The sequence below is a fragment of the Lissotriton helveticus genome, chromosome 8 (assembly GCF_964261635.1).
Source record: "Lissotriton helveticus chromosome 8, aLisHel1.1, whole genome shotgun sequence".
Classification (NCBI taxonomy): domain Eukaryota; kingdom Metazoa; phylum Chordata; class Amphibia; order Caudata; family Salamandridae; genus Lissotriton; species Lissotriton helveticus.
Window position 1 is genome coordinate 749,059,400 of NC_136069.1, and position 19,603 is coordinate 749,079,002.

At 46.3% G+C, this 19,603-nt stretch overlaps 1 protein-coding gene across 3 annotated transcripts in view; it reads left to right on the forward strand.

Moving 5' to 3' along the window:
• MID1 (midline 1) overlaps window positions 1-19,603 on the forward strand; it is an 805,692-nt gene that overhangs the window by 764,317 nt on the left and 21,772 nt on the right. For all 3 annotated transcript variants that reach the window (XM_078657585.1, XM_078657583.1, XM_078657584.1), the window contains exon 8: window positions 3,941-4,102. In XM_078657585.1, the coding sequence (XP_078513711.1) occupies window positions 3,941-4,102 (162 nt within the window). The remainder of the gene's footprint in view (window positions 1-3,940; window positions 4,103-19,603) is intronic.

The window sequence follows — 19,603 nt, forward strand, 5'->3', positions numbered from 1 at the left end:
TGGGGGCGTAACCAACAGCCAATGGAGGTACAGAAACAATCCGAGCATTCTGCTTCTTCTGCAAAACTGCATAAAAAACCCCACTTGCATGAATGGCCTGGTCCAATTTGATAAACCCTCAATCAGTGGGCATATCCTAATCTCAGCACCTCAAATTGGAATGTCGGCAAGGCTGGGTGCTTTCCATCTGACGGCAGATTCCAACTATGGAATATATTGCCTCTTGGCATTATCCAATCCCCAACATCATAAGTAATCGGGTTGCACACCTTTTTAATGTTGCAGTTTCTCATGTTTTAACCTTCAGAATTCATCCTGTATGCGTGTATTTACACTGGTGACGTGCCTAGCCCAAACTGCACGTTATTACTAAACACCATCATGATGGGGTTGTCTTTTAACCCCAAAACCAGTGGCCCAGCCAATACTGCTTTTGCAAATGTTCATTTTCCTTTAGACTTTTTACTTATATTCACTCCTTTCAATTCCATGTTCCATTCACTCTTTCACTGTAATCTTTTAAATCCACATGCAAGTGACTGCAATTTCCTGAAGTTTCTCATGTTTAAGTGGGCCATCGGAACCTCTTCTTCAAAAACACGTACAAAAGCAATTTCCATTAAAAGCAGTTTTATTAATATCCAATGCATTTCGAGGGCCCTTCATCAGGGATAACTGAAATTAACAATGAGATGTACATTACAATCTTAAAAATGCGCAATTTCATTGTATTCTATAAGTATGCTAATTGCACTCCGTCTCATAAATATAGACGCCTTAAACCCACATTAAAATAACTGCAATTTTGCGCATATATTTTTCCGCCCACCTCCTTCCTTCTTAATCCCCCATTCTTTCCCTCCCTACTCCTCATTCATAACATCTCCTTCCTAAGAACTTGCTCCTCTCCCCTCTACCTGCTCTCGAGATTAAACCTCTGTAATCTACACCCAAGCTGCAGAAAAACGACGCACTTCTTCTTTAAAACCCACTCATACCTGCTGTTAAAAACTCGTCCTCCTCACATCATGCGCCGGAAGATTGACTAGGCGTTTTCCCCACCTCGATTTAAACGGAATCTCTGCCCCTCCCCTTTCTATCACGTGATGTTATCTCACCTGGACCAATGGTAATCGACTAACCTTTCTACAACACTCCAAATCCCATAATACACTTCAGCTGCTTACTCAAACTATTGCCGTGTAGTTAATGGGTGTGTCATACTTATTCAAATCGCGACCCATGCATCTTTTTTTCTTTTTCATACTGCTTACAGAATTCTAAAATAATAAACATAATTAATTATGATCATAGGGTGTCCTTTGGACACCTTACAATCATAATTAATTATGTTTTTTATTATTTTTTATTATTTTAGATTGTGGATTTTTATTCCTATAGTTTGCGCTGCACCATGGTCTCATCAATTAATTTAATCGCAACAATTGTTATGAGTTGATAATGTTAATATTTCCAGTAAGTTGATGCCTGTTTATGGGCGTTGTGTGTGGTGTAACGCAGATGATGGTGCTCTGCTGTAGAATGTGAGGAGGGGCCCTGCCTATACCATATCTGTAATTGGCCTTGGGCTCAATGGGGACCCTGTGCTGGGAGGCCTGAAAGGTTTTGGACCAACTTGCACCTGCAAGGCTGCATGGGCTTGTGTTACAGTTCTGTGTATCAATAATACTCAAGAATACATATCCCGTTGGATGGTTTGAAGGTTATGCTTTGCCCATGTTTCGAGTGATTTATATATATATGTGATAATGAAAAATGGGGAAAGGAGATAGTTGCTTGGCACAGGTACATACATGACCTCTTCCTAGTGTTGAATGTGTCACTGAGCCTTGCAGAGGAATTCATACAACATCTTAATGGCAATGAGGTGAATTTAAGATTCACATCGGAGATTAGTTCAGTGGCAGTGAACTATCTTGATCCCAGGGTTTACGTTCAGGAAGGGGTGCTGGGAACAGAGCTTTACAGGAAACCGACGGCGGGTAATTCCATCTTACACGCCGATAGCAGTCACCCTCCTAAACTAATAAATAGCATACCCTATGGTGAGCTCCTCAGACTCAAACGCAACTGTTCAAGGGATTGTGATTTCAAATCAGCAGCAAAGGAGAGTATCTCTAGGTTTTTACCCAGAGACTACAACATTGATATCTTAGAGACTCCTTTCAAGAAAGAGCGAATCCAGAGAAAAGAACTAGTCAATGGTAAGGACAAAATGACCAACATTAAGGACAAGAATAAAGGGAAATTCCGGCTGATCACTACTTATTCGGATGATGCAAATTCTTTCAGGATTATACTCCGAAGGAAATGGCATATCCTCAAAACAGAAACATCATAGGAGATGATATCCACCCATCTTCCCTTATCACATACAGGAAGGCCAGATTGTTGCGTGACAAATTGGTCCACAGCCACCTTGAAGTGATACCAGGTAAACAAGGGACACTAAGAAACATGAAAGGTTTTTTCCCCTGCGGGAAATGTAAGACGTGTCCTATAGCAAAAGGGTACTCGCCTATCAGGTAGCAGGGCGGAAAAACCTGAAGATGATAAAGAAATTCCTGACATGCCATACAACTTATACTGTCTATTGTCTGACATGCCTATGTGGGATGTGGGCTCAGATACATAGGCAGCACAATACATAGTGTAAAGATTCACGTTTTAAAACACTTGCGCACAATCACGAACAAAGACCTGAATTATCCCGTTGCTAGGCATTTTCTATTAAACATCAAAGCAACAGGGACCTGTTGCATTGCTTTAGTATAGATCATGTGCCAGCCAATAGCAGAGGGGGTGATAGAGTCCAGAGACTGCGGAGGCTAGAGTCCCGCTATATCATTGATTTACAAACTAAGGCCCCAAATGGCCTTAATAGTGGGGAAGAGTTGTCAGTGCACCTGGGAAAATAACTACTCCAGGGTGACGAAAAACAAGATTTCCTGTATAGAATATAGTTTTGTTGTTAGTTCTGCTTCTGTTGTTGAGTTTTTATCAAATAGACGATAATTGTATGCCAATACATGACGAGATGCGGGCCTGTCATGAGAGACAAATGTAATATATAACAGGGCGACCTAAGCAGTAACGCTGATTTATGGCTTAATGGCGAATTTCTTTAAGAAGCTTTCAAATGCGCGACATTGAGATGAATAAGATGTTAACTTTAATAAGTAATGTATTTTAAAAGTAATGTGTATTATCGTGCTAGTCTTCAATTTATGAAAGTTCAATTGATGCCGATACACGGCTAAGTCAATATCAGAAAGCGCCCATGTATATACATGGATATGGTATTGAAATTCGAGCAAGAACTCCGTTCTAAGATGGCGCTCATGTTAAACGCTATTAGGTCCTTTTTTAGTGTCTATGTGTATGAGGAATTGTGATTTAAATGGCTCCTCTCAGTGCGTAGTGTAAACACTGAAGGAGTTTTCCGAAACGCGTTTGTTGTGGCGCTGGAATAAAATCACCGGCGTAACTTTCCCTGCGAGTGCTGTTCTCTTTCTGTAAATGAACGAAGCTGCGATATTACGTGAAGGCACCGCCACATTAAGAGCACCCGTCCACGAGTGATCCGCTCAAAGGTGCATGAGGAGCGAGATATATATGTGTGTGTGTAAATATCTATATATATATGTGTGTGTGTGTGTGTGTGTATGTATATATATATATATGTGTGTATGTATATATTTATGTATGTATATATTAGGCTTTTTGGAGCTGCAATGATTCAGATTTGGATCTATGAAATTTAGTATTGAATGTTAACCCGAACCTCTGAGTCCCTGGTCAAGGAAGTACAGGGCAGACTCTGTACTGCTTGTGAAACTTGTGCCACACAGCACGGGCCTCTGTATGTTGTTCTGGTAGTAAGGCGGAAATAAGCCAATGTCTTTCCTTCCACTTGCAGGTTTGTGCAACTCTGCTGACAGCTGGATGATTGTTCCCAACATCAAACAGAACCACTACACCGTGCACGGCTTGCAGTGTGGCACCAAGTACATCTTCACCGTTAAGGCCATCAACCAGGCGGGCAGCCGGAGCAGTGAGCCGGGGAAACTCAAGACCAACAGTAAGTGAGATGGCATGAGTACCGTGCAAGGTCTTGTGGCCTCAACCCCTGTCACCCTGTGCATGACCTTGCTAAGCACAAGAAGCAAATTATTCAAGAGTCACTTGTTCAAAAGAAGTCCTAGAATCATCAGTCTAGGGGGGTCACTGGGGTGTGAATTAATCAATGAGCTCTTCTTTAGCACTCAGGGATGAAATCCTTGGAAAGGCACCCCAGGACAGCCTTCAATACTACAAGGATGTACAAATGGTTGACAGTACACAATACGCATGTCAATAAGTACGATATTGCGTTTATTTGTATGTGCGCTCAATTTCTTACCCGTGATAGAACTGTCGTACCGGTACATGAAGTTCTACGCTCAGGTGATACCGTTCACCCAAGTGGGAAACCTGACATTTGCACCCTGATCTGTGCCTGAAACACCACCCCCCCAATCTGATGCAGAGAGAAAGGTAACTAATATACCATCTCCGGCAATCTCCTCCGCAAAACGCCTAGACGCCCCTGGACATTCGTGCGCTATATAAATCCCAAATCATATCAAAGGTAGTGGGTGTGCGAAGGAGCCGAGTTTACCCATTCCTCATCATGGACTGTGCAGCGTTGATCCAAAGGAATAGGGCGATCTAGAATTGGGGCCAATCCATGCCCACATGAGTGGGGGTGGGTATTTGCTTCCATCATCCCACATCGTGTTAGACTCCCTTCTGCATATTGCAATCCCTTCTGTACAGTACAAGACTTTAAACAATTGAAACCTGTGTTAGCCATCAACCTCCACACACACTCTGCCAAGCTGTCCTTTTTGGGGATTTTTGGCCTCCTAGTCATTCTATGGTTAAAATCCCTGCTGCTTTCACTTGGGAGAAGCCAAACAAACAACTGGGGCAGGAAAATACCCAAATAAAAGGAAATTGACAGTAGGCTTTAAACATTCTTCAAAGAATTACCCCTCTAAAAGATGGCCAAGTGTATCTCGACCCGAATTCGTCAGTGTCAGGTGGTTGGCATGGACATGCTTTTAGTGAAATTGACACTAATTGATAGCATATTCCTTTCACCGTGTAGCTTTGTCGGGTAAAGAAGAGAACTCCCCTACCATTGTAACATGCACTTAAAAAAAGGTACTTTTTCCGTGAAAATCCACTTTTCGAATTTGAATTTATTTTGTCTTTTGGTTTTATGCCTCCTATAATAATTTGTTTTTTTAGTGCTTTGTACCACATTCATTCCGTTTCTAAGCGCTCTAAACAAGTGTTACCATAACTCAATGGTATCCATTTTAGTGACCTTCTGGGGGAAGGAAAGTGTCTGCTTTGCCGATGCCCTTGGCCGACCTTCACCTCACTGATCAAATAAATAATTATTCCAGAATATAGCTGGCAGTCTCAGTTTATTTTATGATGTACAAAAAAGAAATGAATGAGACAGTTTTATGGCCAATTGTTGTGATTCATATTTTATTAAAGACGGCTACAAGTTTTACTTTCTCTGCTATGTTGCTGTTGAAGGTATAAGATACAAATCCGTAGAGGTGTCTGACTCACTTATGTAGGGAGGGTGTTTCTGAGGGGAAAGATGCTGGTGATTTCCCTCCTGATCTCTGCTTACATCTTATGGGAGAGGTTACTGGCTCCTGAAATTCAACATAAATTATTCACTAGCTGCTATTCAGTGTTTTGTAATGCCAATCAAAAAGACAGAATAAGTCACAGAAGGATGTGTCCCTTATAAAATATCTTATCAATTAGTCCTTTTTGACGGTGTTATTTTTCTGAAGTGTTTGCTCGCAGTAAAAAATAGTGAATTAAATGACCAGGTAAAGCTAAGACAATAGCTTAGAAAGTAGAAACACCAAATAGTTCCATTGTAAGTGAGGGCGACCAGATCACACTGGAACAAGAGGTGGAAATCGATTTGATGACAACTCCTTGTTTGAAGAATTATTGCTGCAGACAATGTTTGAAAATGTATCAATATGAGCTCTTACCCTAAACTCCTGGAAGCATAGACTTGTGCATAAAATAGATCACTTATTTTTAGTTTCAGTATGCTGGTGGTATTCACAGGTGTGTTTAGTTTGGACCCCAGAGTTGGCTATATCGTAGTAAAGGGTACTGTGAAAGTTACGTACCAAATGCTTCAAAAAATGGCCTTTCACATCTTGGCAAAGTGTTTTGTAATAGGAGATGTGCGTTCATCCATGTAGGTGGAGATTCCACGAGCAGTGTACCAGCTCTTTTGGTCTGATACGGTCGCGTAACATTTTTCAACCTATTAATTGTGTGAAACACTCAATATTTCATTACCTTCGCCAATAAAAACTGTGGAAAAGCAAAATACATTAGAGGCTTTTATTAATAACTCGAGCATGAAGTGTGAGCCTTTCTTCTATGAAGGCAATCAGTCCAGCCGCTTGTGATTGGTTCACCATTTGGGCATTACTGACCGCAGTTAATAATACAAGTTATTAGCCCTCTCTTTTTTATGGGCTTAAGAAACAGGCTTCAGTACCTAATCGTGGATAGCGGGCAGTAACCAACTTTATTTACTGGCTCGAAGTTAACTAATGCTCCTAGAACATGAATTTGTCGGGGCTACCACCCCTTCTCGGATTCTGCAATAAAATCTATAGTAAAAGTGAAGAGGCGTGTAGTTTTAAACTTAATTCCGAGAACGGTCCTTTTTTCAGATACATGCTAATGGTTGATAACTCTGGTATCATCATTCAACTGTGAAAAACATATTTTTTCACCATTGATCTATCTCGACAGCCCGGCTAGATCTGTCCTTACTCTTCCCCGATGCATAAGCCCCACCCCCACCAAGGCGTTGGCTTTAAAAGCATCTCCGACTGTTGTGTTTACACGAGGGGGCTGTTAACGCTGTTTTACTGTTGAAGTGATCTGACTCCTCTTTAAATAGCCCACCATTTCCTAAGTGGTAACTCTCAGCGTCAGGCCTATTAGGTAACGGACATTCCACGCAACCCCATTTCCCATGATGCCTTTACACCGCGAGACATTGTGACTGTGGGAGAATGGAATGCCTTTCATGGGCGGGTGGGAAAATACTTGGTCGGGCACATCTGTTGAAAGCATTTTTCCTGAGTTACATGCAAGCAAGAAAAGGCAGTCGGTGGCAGTTGAAGTCCAAGTTTCTCATGAATCATGACATGCGGCCCTCACAGTTTATTAAACGACTTCCGGAGAAAGAGATCAAGGTAATAATTAATATTTAATATTACATCACCCGAATCAGACGATCTTTCATTCCGCCACCTTGATGTTTGCTGTCCAAGTACTGTTTTCATTGGAAATATCTTATCATTCATGGTATCAGATGGCATGGAGACAGTTGAAAGGCTGAGCAGAAACGCTCTCTAGGCTAAAAAATATTTGTCATGATTGTCTGGAGATTTGTTTTCGAACAATAATGGCTTATGGAAATGAAAAAGAAATGATAGTGAAGGGAATTTTCTATATCGCGACAAGATATGAGTTAAAAAAAAACAGTATATGTACAGTCCTTAAATAAGGGACTTTTGTGTTACAGAGATGAGTTTTTTTTCTCAGCTGTCAAATAGATCTATTGCTAACCATATACAGAGAGTGAGCTTTGGAATCCACCAGTTTCAACCACTGGTTTTCTTCAAAAAGCCTCTATCAACCATTGGCTTGATACTTTTCCAGTCGCTCCTGGGCTCAGCCCAGTGGAGTTTGAATATGTTGTCTAATGCTTTTGCCTATAGTGGATGTATTCTTCCACATTCACTCAAGTGCCTGCTTTGAACTGTATGTTGGACTACTTGCAGCTAGAGTCCTATCTGTCTGCTCCGGCTGGCTCCTTACTGTGGTTAAAACTCTGCAAGCATTAGCACATTAAATCCAGGCCTATTGGATCTACCAGTGCTTTTTGTGGAATTCAACTTGCTATTGTAAAAATTAGAGCTAATGTATCAAATTCATCGCACAGATCTAGGTTCAATTTCAAGAAAGCAATTTTTTTTGTACTGTGTTTCCTGTACTGTTGCTGCAGTCGTGATTGCAGTGTTAGATGCAGTTCTGTTCAGCTTGATAGTGTGCCGTGTGCACAGTAAGTGAAGGACTGCAAGCTTGGAACAGTCGCAGTGCAGTGAAGGGGAAGTGCTTGGTAGAGCAGGTCTAGGCGCATCCCACATGTAATGATGCTTTCAGTGTTGTTCTGTGGTAGGTGGAGTGCAGGGTGCAGAACCGGTGCACTCTAACGCTGAGGAGCATTTGGAGGGGCAGTGCAAAGCAGATCAGTACGTGGTGTGGAGGATATGTTACTGTCAGGGCAGTGCACAGGTGCAGAACGCAACGCAATCCTGTTGCTTTGGCATGGACTGCTTTTTTGTTAGCTGGGTGTCCCAGTTGTATTTGTCTGATGTCGTCACTATGGTCCTCATCCCCCAGAGCTTGTGACATTCGTTCTTAGGCTCTCGTTCACACTCTTATATTTAAAGCTCATCTAGTCTCTGTTTTCAGCGAGAGGGGTAACCAGGGCCACTGGAATGATCCGATTGTATTTTTTCGCATAATTTTAGATTTGCTGTATTTACCACACCATATATTCTGCTGCATAACGTGCAGATTTTAACAGAAAATTAGTTTCTAGCCCAAACGGTTCAAAAGCTACTAAGTATGCTGAGACACGTGTTGTTGCGCAGTAGAAGGCCCTTTGCAAAGGTTGGCTGGCTGGTCAGCTTTCTCACAGAGACCGCCCCCTCCTGAAGGGGGGGTTCAGTGGCCGGTGCCGTAACCGGCGCCAAGCCATGCAAAAAATATGGTTCTGGGCGCCCTGTAGTCTCTAGAATCTAGGGACTTCAGGGTGCCCAGAACCAGAGCCTAAGAACGAATGTCACAAGCTCTGGGGGATGAGGACCATAGTGACGACATCAGACAAATACAACTGGGACACCCAGCTCACAAAAAAGCAGTCCATGCCAAAGCAACAGGATTGCGTTGCGTTCGCAGGCGCGGTGCGTCCATTGGGGCGTGGGGGCGTAGCCCCACGCCCACAGCTCCCTCGGCGTCTTTGAGGTGGGCGGTCTGGCGCATGAGTGGGGACGGAGGGTGAATTTTTTACCAGTGCCCACGCATGCGTACTTGTGTTTGTGCTTTTTGCGCATGCCCATTAGGAGCCCCTCGGTCTCCTAATGGGCATGCTGCGGGCGAAGAGAAACCTGTGCCCAAGCCAATGCGCCAGGATTGGCTGAGAGATACTGCCAGTCCACTCGAGAGGTCCGTTGATGAAGGTGCCAAGCCAGGGAAGCAGCAGATGTGGCGCGGATCGGCTGTAAGGTAAGTTTTTTTTCCTTTTCATAATTCCCTCGCAACTGCGATTCCCCCCCTCCTGCTATCCCCTCCTCCCCCCCCCCTCCGCGCGAGCCGATACTGTTTGTTATTTCATTGCATTATTACGACGGCGAGCTGCAGAGTGAACGGTAAATTGTGCCGGACTGTGTGGGGACGAGTGGGGGCTGGGGAGGTCACAGGGGACGGAGGACAGGTTTTCAAATGGTACAGTAAGTCCACCCGTTTTTGCCCTAGTATATGTGGGGTTCGCCTGTCCCCGAGGCCTAGGGGTCAGCACACACGTGTAGTGCAGGCATGTAATGAAGAGACACATACACTGAGAGTACTGGTCCGGACAGGAAGTGCCGTGCCACTTCTGTCCTTTTATTTATACCTTTCTGGCCACGCCTGGCCAGAAAGTGATACATAGTGTGTGAGTGCTTCCGGGGCTCGGGAGAGACCCTCGGAGCACTAGAGCGCTACATCCCTCCCCAACTTGGATTTTGAAAACTTAACTTTTGCAAACACAATGTCAATGGTAACTCAGCACCGGAAGTCTGCTAGCTTCTTGCTTGGCTTTGGGTTAGGTCTAAGTTCATACCTCCATCTGCCTCGAGCCGGAGCCTGTTCCCCTTTCGGGCTGGGTGCAGGGGTGATCTCTTCGTCCTGGCCAGTAGTGCTCATGAGCGTGCTCGCATCGCTGGGTCTATCCGCTCTTGTCTCGGATTCATCCTCTGCTTGTTCTGCATGATCAGGTGTGTGTTGTCGAGTCGCCGGTATCTGTTTGAACCAGGATACATTCCTAGTTACCTCTTCTCCGTCTCGGCGAACTGTGATCGCAGTACCTCGAGTTTCCTTGACGACCCACGGCTCAGGCTCAAATGCTGTGTTGAATTTCCCTCCGGGCCTTCTGGTCCGGATTAGCACTGTCTCGCCAGGTGTTATGTTTCGGGATCGGGCATGCCTTTTGTGACTCGCTTTCTCATTCGTTCGTCTCCGCCTTTCTTGGGTGTGTCCGGGGGAGTACGGCGCTGGTGCCCAGTTGTCGGCCATAGGGAGCAGATCTCTTCTTGGTCCGGCAAACATCAACGCCCATGGTGACTGTTGCGTGGTGCTGTGGGGTGTGCTTCTGTACTCCCGTAGAAACAGTTGGAGCGCTTCCTCTGGGTCCTTTCCTTCCGCGGTGGCGATTCGTAGGACTTTGTTAGTCGTCCTCATGAACCGCTCCACTTCGCCGTTGGCTTGGGGTCATTGTGGCGTAATGCGGTGGTGACGGATGCCTAGGTTGTGTAGGAATTCTCTGAACTCACTCCCCTGGAACGGGGGACCGTTGTCCGTTTTGATGACGAGAGGAACTCCAAACATGGCAAAGGATTTGCTCAACAGTGGGCGGACATTGGCAAAGCTGGTGGAGGCGGCAAGATCTACAATCGGGTACTTCGTGTAACTGTCAATTAACACGACAGTGACTCTCCCATCTGGGAAGCTCCCAAAGTCCAGACTGAGCCATGACCAAGGTGATGGAGCATGTTCTTCCGTGATGATTGGTGCGGGATTGTCTGCAGAGCTGGTTATCTGGCACGCTCGGCATTGGCGCACCACAGTGTCAACTGCTTCCTCAAGGTTTGGGAACCAAACTTTCTCTCGCATCCTGGCTTTCATACGGCGGGTGCCTTGGTGTCCTTCGTGTGCTAGGATAGTTGCCCTGTCTTGTAGGGTCTTGGGGATGACTACTCGGTGACCTCTGAGGATAAGGCCGTTGCTTGCTTGGCTTAGGTCGTGCCGCACTCTCCAGAATTGTGTCAGGCGTGTTCGATCTGCTTCATTCCAGTCACTGACGCCCCTCAGAAAGTTTTCCCAGGACCCTGACTGAATGGCAGCTGTCACCCGCTGGACGACTGCGTCGTTCACATATTCAGGTAGGATGGCGTCGGCCGTGAGGGCCTGGGGACATGAGGCAGCCGACAACATGTTCACGAAGTCCTCTGAGGGGCATTCACGTTCTGCCTGTCGGCCCTCGTCTTGGCCTGGATGCCTGGATAGAAAGTCTGCGGGGTTCTTGGCCCCAGGGCGGTAGGCGAGGTCCATTTGGTACTGCTGCACTTGGATTGCCCAGCGTTCTATCCTCGGAGGTGGGTGTGGGGCGGTGCCCTTGAACAGAGGTATCAGCGGTTGGTGGTCTGTTATCATGCGGAAAGGGTGTCCAGAGATGTATAGATGAAAGTGAGTGCACGCCCACTTCACTGCCAGGGCTTCCCTCTCGACTTGCGAGTATCTTGCTTCGGTCGAGGTTAGTGCTTTGCTTGCGAATGCCAACGGTGACCACGTGCCAGGTTCGGTTTCCTGAGATATCAGAGCTCCTAGGCCAACTGGGCTGGCATCAACCACTATCTCGGTGGGTTTGGATGTGTCGAAGTAGGCCATCGTTGTGCTATCTAGCAGTGCCGTTTTTATTTGGTCGAATGCTTTGGCTTCAACTTCAGTCCATCGCCATGCGTTTTCTTTTTTCGTTAGGTTTCTCAGTGGCTCCGCGATGGTGGCCAGGTTGGGGATGAATCTCGCACAATATTGCGCCATTCCCAGAAAGCTCCGCACTTCCGACGCTGTGGTTGGTGCAGGGGCGTTTTTGATGGCCACTGACTTGCGTGGGTCAACAGCGACTCCTTCTGACCCGAACACGTAGCCAAAGAACTCGATGGACTTCCTGAAGAATTGGCACTTGTCCTTGTGCAGGGTCACGCCATACTGTGCGAGTCTATGCAGCGTTGCTTTTAGCCTGTTGTGGTGTTCTTCGCTCGTTTTGGCATGGATCAATATATCGTCGCTAACATTCAGCACCCCCTGGAGCCCAGAGAGGATTTCTTTGATCGTGTTCTGGAAAATCTCAGCTGCAGAAGAGATTCCAAAGTTCAATCTTTTGTAGCGTCTCAAACCGAGGTGTGTCGAGAATGTTGTGATGTATCGGCTTTCTTCAGCTAGTCTCAGCTGGTGATATCCTGCATTGAGGTCCAGTTTGGAAAACCATTGGGCGCCATTTAGGTCGGTCAGAATGTCATCGACCGTAGGTGTGAGGTGTCGTTCACGGCGAATGGCTTTGTTTGGGATCCTCATGTCAATGCAAATTCGGATTTTGCCCGGTTGTTTCGGCTTCTCGGCTATGACCATGGGGGATACCCATGGTGTTGGCCCGGACACTTTTTCGATCACCCCTTGTGACTCTAGCATATTCAGTTCTTGCTCCACTGCAGCCCGCAAATGGAATGGCACCCTGCGGTGTCGGAGCGCAATTGGTTGCACAGTGGGGTCTATGTGTAGCTTGATGGGTGGATGCTTGATCGTGCCAAGGCCTGTGAACAGCTTGGGGAACATGAGCAAAATGTCTTCTACTTGCAGTGCTCGTACTGCGTTCGCGAAGGCAATAAGGCCTAGGTCTTCCGCCGTGTTGCTTCCTACTAACAAGTCCGCCTCCTTGTCGATCACATGGAACGTCGTTGTGACTTCTTGATCCTCTGCTCGGACTTGCACCAACATCTTACCCCGTAGCGGGAGCGGGTCGTGACTGCCATAGGTGAAGATCCTGGCCTTTGATGGAACAAGCGTCGGCTTGGGGTTGAGTGCTTTGTAATGCTGAATGCCCATTACATTCACCGTGGCTCCGGTGTCGATGACTCCGATGGCCGGTGACCCGTGGATCTGTATCTGGCACTTGGGTTGCGGTCGTCGTCTTTTCTTCAGTTCACTGACAAAAGATACGAAATAGCACTCATCTTCGTCGTCTGTAGACGAGTCGTCGTACTGTGGCTGCTGTGATTTGTGTGACCTCGTGGAGCGTGGTGCCATGGGTTCCTCTAGCGACAGTTGTTTGATCGCTCCGGCGGCTGATCGTCTTCCTGGAGTGCTCCGCCCTCTGGAGCCTCCCCTGCACACGCTGGCGAAGTGGTTAGGGATGCCGCATTTGGAGCATGTCTTCCCACGTGCTGGGCAGCCATCTTGGGCGTGTTCATCCCTGCCGCAGTAACCGCATGGTGCTTGGCGTCTGGATTTCGTCGTCCCACGACCTCTGCTTCCTCGACTCGACATGCGCACTGCGTCTACCCGTTCTGTCTTGATCGCCGTCCCTGTTTCATGGTGTGGATTGAGTGCCGCTTCCATCGCGGTGGCGCGGGCATCAGACAGTTCATGGGACCGCGCAAGGATCAGGATTTCGTCGAGGGATATCCGCGGCTGTCTTAGGATTAATGTACGCAGGTGCTTGTTGCGGCAGCCCTGGATGAGTTGGGCTGTGACTTCCTTCTTTTCGTCGTCCTCGGTGCACGTGCTTATCAAGTCTCGCAGTCGTGCGTGAAACGCATCCATTGTTTCGCCCTCCCGTTGTTTAGCTTGACGGAACTTGAACCTCTCGTAGTGGGGATTCAACTGGGGGTCGAAATGGGCGTTCAGTGCGTTAACGGCGGCATCAAAGTCATTGGCGGCACCTGTGTCGGGGAGGTGTCTGAACAGTTTGTACAGCTCTGTGCCTCCGAAGTGCAGGAGCAGGGAGCGTTTTACTTCATTGTCTTTTTCTCGGGTGGCCGTGAAGTAATTGTTGAGCTGTCCCAGCCACACTGCCCATCGGGGCGCTGCTGTCCCCGGGTCAATTAGCTCACTGAAGGGCGGTAGCGCTTGCAATTGCGCATGTGCGGAAGGTGCTGGAGCCTGAGCCGCAGGGGGCGCTGTTGCCTGTGGTGCCCCTCCGGTGGCCCCTCCAGTGGCCCCTCCAGATGTCCCTCCTGTCGACATATGTGCGGGGCAAAGTGCTGTTCACTACTCTGATGCAGGTGTAGTTTAATGGGACTTCTCTGCGTTTGTCGGGCTTGTTGGGTTGCCTTGTGCTTGTTATTTTGTCCTTGCCTGCGTGCGCAGTGCTCTGCTGTCCGGCTTGCGTGGGTGGCGCTGTGTTCACACCTCTGGCGCTGGCTTAGTTCACTAGAATGGTCCTTTGTTAGTCTGGACCCTTGAGTTGCCTTGTGCTTGTTGTGTGCTTTCAGTTTGCTGGCTGTCCGTGCATACCGCCGGATGCGTGTCTCAGCGCTGCCCCCGTCTCCCAGCGCTTGGCGGTGTTGGGCTGGTGCGCGGCGTCTCCTACCTCGCGTACTCACGCGGTGGGGGCTTGATACCTGCTTCGGCCTCGTTCGTCTGCGCATGCGCGCACTTCTCCGACGGCCGGCTGGGCCTTCTCCCAGCGCTTCTCTGCTTCGCTGCGGCGCGTCGCTTGCACCGGTCCCTGACGCAGCTCCTCACGTCCGCTGCTTACCGGTAGGCGATTTTCGTGTTTTCTTCTGCCTCTGGGTTGCTTGCGTGGTTCTCCGGTCGTTGAGCCGGCGGGCCCAGGCTGGCGCGCGGTCCGGCGTCTCCGGCGTCTTCGTCGGCTGGTGCGCTTGTGGGTTTAGGTTGATCCCACCCTCGTCGCCAGTGTGGGGTTCGCCTGTCCCCGAGGCCTAGGGGTCAGCACACACGTGTAGTGCAGGCATGTAATGAAGAGACACATACACTGAGAGTACTGGTCCGGACAGGAAGTGCCGTGCCACTTCTGTCCTTTTATTTATACCTTTCTGGCCACGCCTGGCCAGAAAGTGATACATAGTGTGTGAGTGCTTCCGGGGCTCGGGAGAGACCCTCGGAGCACTAGAGCGCTACAGTATACAACATGCCCTGTGACGCCATGTAATGTTTTGTTAAACCAATCTGTAATGGGCATTTCTTGTCAAAATGTTATGGCTGGTTCTGTAAAATAAATAAATAACTTTCTTCCTTGTAAATATACTGGCATTCGTAATTCTGTAGTAAATCAGATTTCCAAATATTGCAGAACACTATATTTTACAATGATGAGTAGGTGCACTCATTAGGTACGGGGTCAGACGTGAGCTTTTGATTTTACTGGAAGTATAATATATATAAATATAATATATGGTTTTTTTTATAAAACATTTTTTTTTGCTTTTAGCCATTTTTTAAAATATATTAGCAAGGGCTCTCCATGGGCCTGGGTCCCCATCGGTACATTATTTCTGAATTTCCTTTCCCCCTCGAGACTCGCCATGTTTATACTGGAGATTTAATTTTCAGTGTTAACAGAATAAACACGTAATGCAAAAATAAGCAGTATGTTGCCAAGCGAGTGTGCCTGCATTAAACTCGATCACGCTTAAATTCGAGACGACATTACTTGAGATGCGCCACAATTTTCCCAGTTACCTGCGTCTTTGAAATATGATTCATTTTCTGAGCGCATCTTTTCTTTAGATATGATAAAATGGCTTTTTTTTCTAAACACTGTGTACATGGCTATCAGTAATTATATTCACATTTCATTACATGTTTATTATGCAGGGTTCGAGTTGTAATATTCAAGGGCTGCAGAGGGAAATGGATTTACCAAATCACTTCATGTACTGTGTTTACCCATATTCCAAACAGGAATGTTATGGTTCATATTCTGCCTTGGAGTATCTTTTAGGAGGAAATGATTTTATGTTATGCATAGCGCGATGAAGTGCTAGGTAGCAGGACTGTTGTGTTGTTGCTGAGGGCAGCTTTAGAGGGTCTTGGTTCCACTCCTAGCTTTACACAAGCAGCAGAATCCCAGAGTTCGGACTTGGGGAGGATTTCTAGAGCCATGCTAGGAACCCTGTTTTATAATCTTACTGAGAGCTGCATTAGATCAGTGATGTGTACTGTTGGAGCCACGACAGTCTGACGTGTGTGTGTGTGAGAGAGAGAGAGAGTGGGGGTAGAATGGGGCAGTGAGAGAGAGGTGGTCATGATGCGTTTATGACAGTCACCGGATTTTGCAGACACAGTTTTTCTATGTAAATATCGATTTTCCACAAATGCTCCATAACCCAAAATCTGATGTACAACTTGAGGACTGCAAGAACAAAAAAAACTGTTTCCAGCTCAAACCAGCTAAAAACTGCATCTGAAATGTACCATTTAGCTCTGATGTTTTAAAAAAATATTCAGTCAGTTTCACAGTTTGAGTTTTGTACTCGGTATTAAAGAGTCAGGATTTCTTTTGAGATTGTGTTATTGGATTTAAAATGGTCCCCACTGGGAATTCTGACATAAGTCTATAACAATTGTTTTACAACATGTAACCTGTTAAGGTGATATGACTGAAGTAAATGCTCATATGCTACTATCTAGATTTTGTTTAAAGATCTTTGTCCATAGATGATTTAGGGAGCCATCATGACAGATACATTTGTCAAAATATAATAAATAAAGAATGCAGTGGGCTTAGTGTGATGGGAAGGGAGTGGGGATGAGACAAAGTGTGGTTGTGAGTTTAGGCGGCAGGGGCTGAAGAACGAAGGCAGCAGTGGCTGGGTGATAGCTCAGCATTAGTACATGTGAAAATAAATAGATTAATTTCCACTGGTGGAACAAAGCAGATTGAGGCACATTTTAATTTGAAAAATGTCATGTAATAAGGAGTTGTGAAAATGGTCTGAAGAAGCAGTAAATTAATAAAAATGGGAGTAGGGGAACTCGATTTGTGTTCACTTCAATGTTTGCCCAGAATGCATAGACATTCATACTGGCAGGAAGGGCGCAGAGTACAACTGTGCTTTCTAAAATTTACTTGAAAAGGCACAATTTGCCCACTCTTTTTCAAAAATTTCTCAGAGGGAGAACCCCCGAACCCACCTTAGGTTGTTAGGGCTTGCTTGTTACGCTCGCTCGCCGCGGTACACACCAATGCAAATTATACGGCCCACCACTTTCAAATGTCTCCAGCCGCCCCTGCCCTAGAAGCAGGTAGCTCCCGCGCCCTCCCCACAGGCACCATAACGGCATCAGGCCCCTGTTTAATGGGGGGGGGGGGTTCTGGCAAGATACAAACCCCCAATGGGGGGACAACACCCGCAAGGCGGGAAGTGCTGGGGCATATAAGCTGCCACTCACCCATGTAGCGCCTATCTTCGTGGAGCAGGGGAGCCGCACACTCACGTTTTTTCTGCCTTTTTGCCTTACTTGCCGCATAATTAACTCAACTTTGCTGCTTAATGCTTAATTTCGCCTCCCCTCCACATAATTCCTGTGGCCCTGCGTGCAACGTAGAAGAAAGAGGTAGATATAGCACCAGGTCCTTTACTGCTTTCATACAACACAAATAATAAAAGCTTGATGTTCTGTATAATATACAGGCTCCGACACGATGTAAGATCCAAAATCATACGTTTATTGGTGAAAAAGAGGAGCACCAGAGCGGAAGAATCCAGAGTCCTTGAAGAACCCACCAACTGCCCCTCTCCTCAGCGCAAGCCACATCACAAGAGCAGCCAAAATCCTGATCGCATTTTCTAGGATTTTTCTTGGTCACGCCGCGAAGATGCACTTTGTCGCACTACACATTTCTCACAACCTTTTCTTTTTTTTAAACACATTTCTCACAACTTTGCTATGTGAAGCGTTCGCCATGATTGAATGAGATTTGAAATACTGGGCCTTGGCTAATATAATCAACACACAGAAATGCGAGCAGCTGCAGAGATGAGCTGTGTTCAACTATTCCCTGGCAGGGAAAAAATCCGAACACGACCATTCTCTGGCATCCTTAAGCTAAGCAAGCTCGCAGGTTTACAACCAACTGGAAAAAGTCAAAATGTGCATCTTTTTGTCTCTTTGATCTCTTGGTGTTGGAAGATCTTGAATAGAGAGTTAGGCCCTGAAGGCTGGCCCACACTTCTGCAAGGATGTGTCAGCCCCAAGGGTCGCTCTTCAAGGAGCTTTGATGATGGAAGTGGATAGTTCAGCCTGTAAGAGCTGAGAGCAGGGTACTCAGGTACTACCCTGGGACATGTCTCAAGAACTCATCTCCACACAGCGCCGGCACTGCAGACCTCCTCGGTGCAGTGAATTCGGAGGTGCGAGCCCTGCGAGGCGCGTTGACGTCTAACTGAAGGAGACACAGGCGGTGAAGTGTGGGCTCCTGAACCTACGTCCATGGTCTTCTGAACCGTACTCCGCCATGCCTTTTGGCCCTCACTGACGTGGACATGATAAAATATGAAAACTGAATCAATATAACGCACAGGTAAGATCATCTACTGCAGGGAACCCACCAAACATCTGTATCCCATCTGAGCATCTGGCAGTATACAGAATTGGATTCGTTTTTTTAACAACTTCTTTTTATTTTATTATTTTTATATAGCACGAATTCAACCCGAAGGAATCAGAGTGATTTGCATGAGCACCAGTTGCGTTACAGACGGACACATTCATTTTTTTTGTGTTTGACACAGGGAGATTAAGTGATTTCCCCAGAATCACAGGATGTTGAGCGTCCCTGCCGAGACTCAAACCTGTTTCTCCAGCTTCGAGGTCGACCACTCTAGCAGTCAGTCCACATCTACGTCATAGCAGTGAGTTGCTGGATTTGAATCCAGTTAGTAATGCTAGTAGCTCTCTACACTGCCGTATGTAACAAATATAAGATTGTCAATAGACTGACTTATCGGTCCACTTTATTTCCTGGACACAAGTCATTGGTGGTGTCCGCATACAACCAGTGGTGGAAGGCACAAGTGAGAACGGTGGGGGCAGGGCGGGGTGGTCGACGGGTAAGTCAACATACGACTGGAGAAGTAAAATTAAATGGAAAATAAATAAAACCACTTACCTTGCGCTCGCCGCAACGCCGACCCGGCAATGAGACGAGCACAAGGTAAGAGGTTTTATTTTTTAAATTATTTAATTTTAATTCTCCCATTGTATGTCGACCTACTTGCCCACCACCTTTACCTGTGCTGGCTGCTATTGCATACAACAGAGGAGGGATTACTCTCTACATTGCATAGTATTTGCTCAGGAGTTTAAATGTTATTGTGAATCACCTAAAAATGCATATGCAAACAATTTAAGTGACACCATGCTCTATTTAATATAACACCAGATAAATTTCCTTAATATATAATATCCTTTTTATATTATAACCTACTGTATAGCACTAACAATTACACCTTTTCCCTTTCTCCAGTCTGAAAATTACGGATCTTTTTATTACCGAAGTTATGGTACTCAATTTACCCCCTCAGAAGGAATAATGGATGAGTCTGCTCTGCCAGGATTCGATTGCATGACCCCTACAAGAGCGCTGTTGTCCGCAGCGCTATATACAGCGCAAATTATT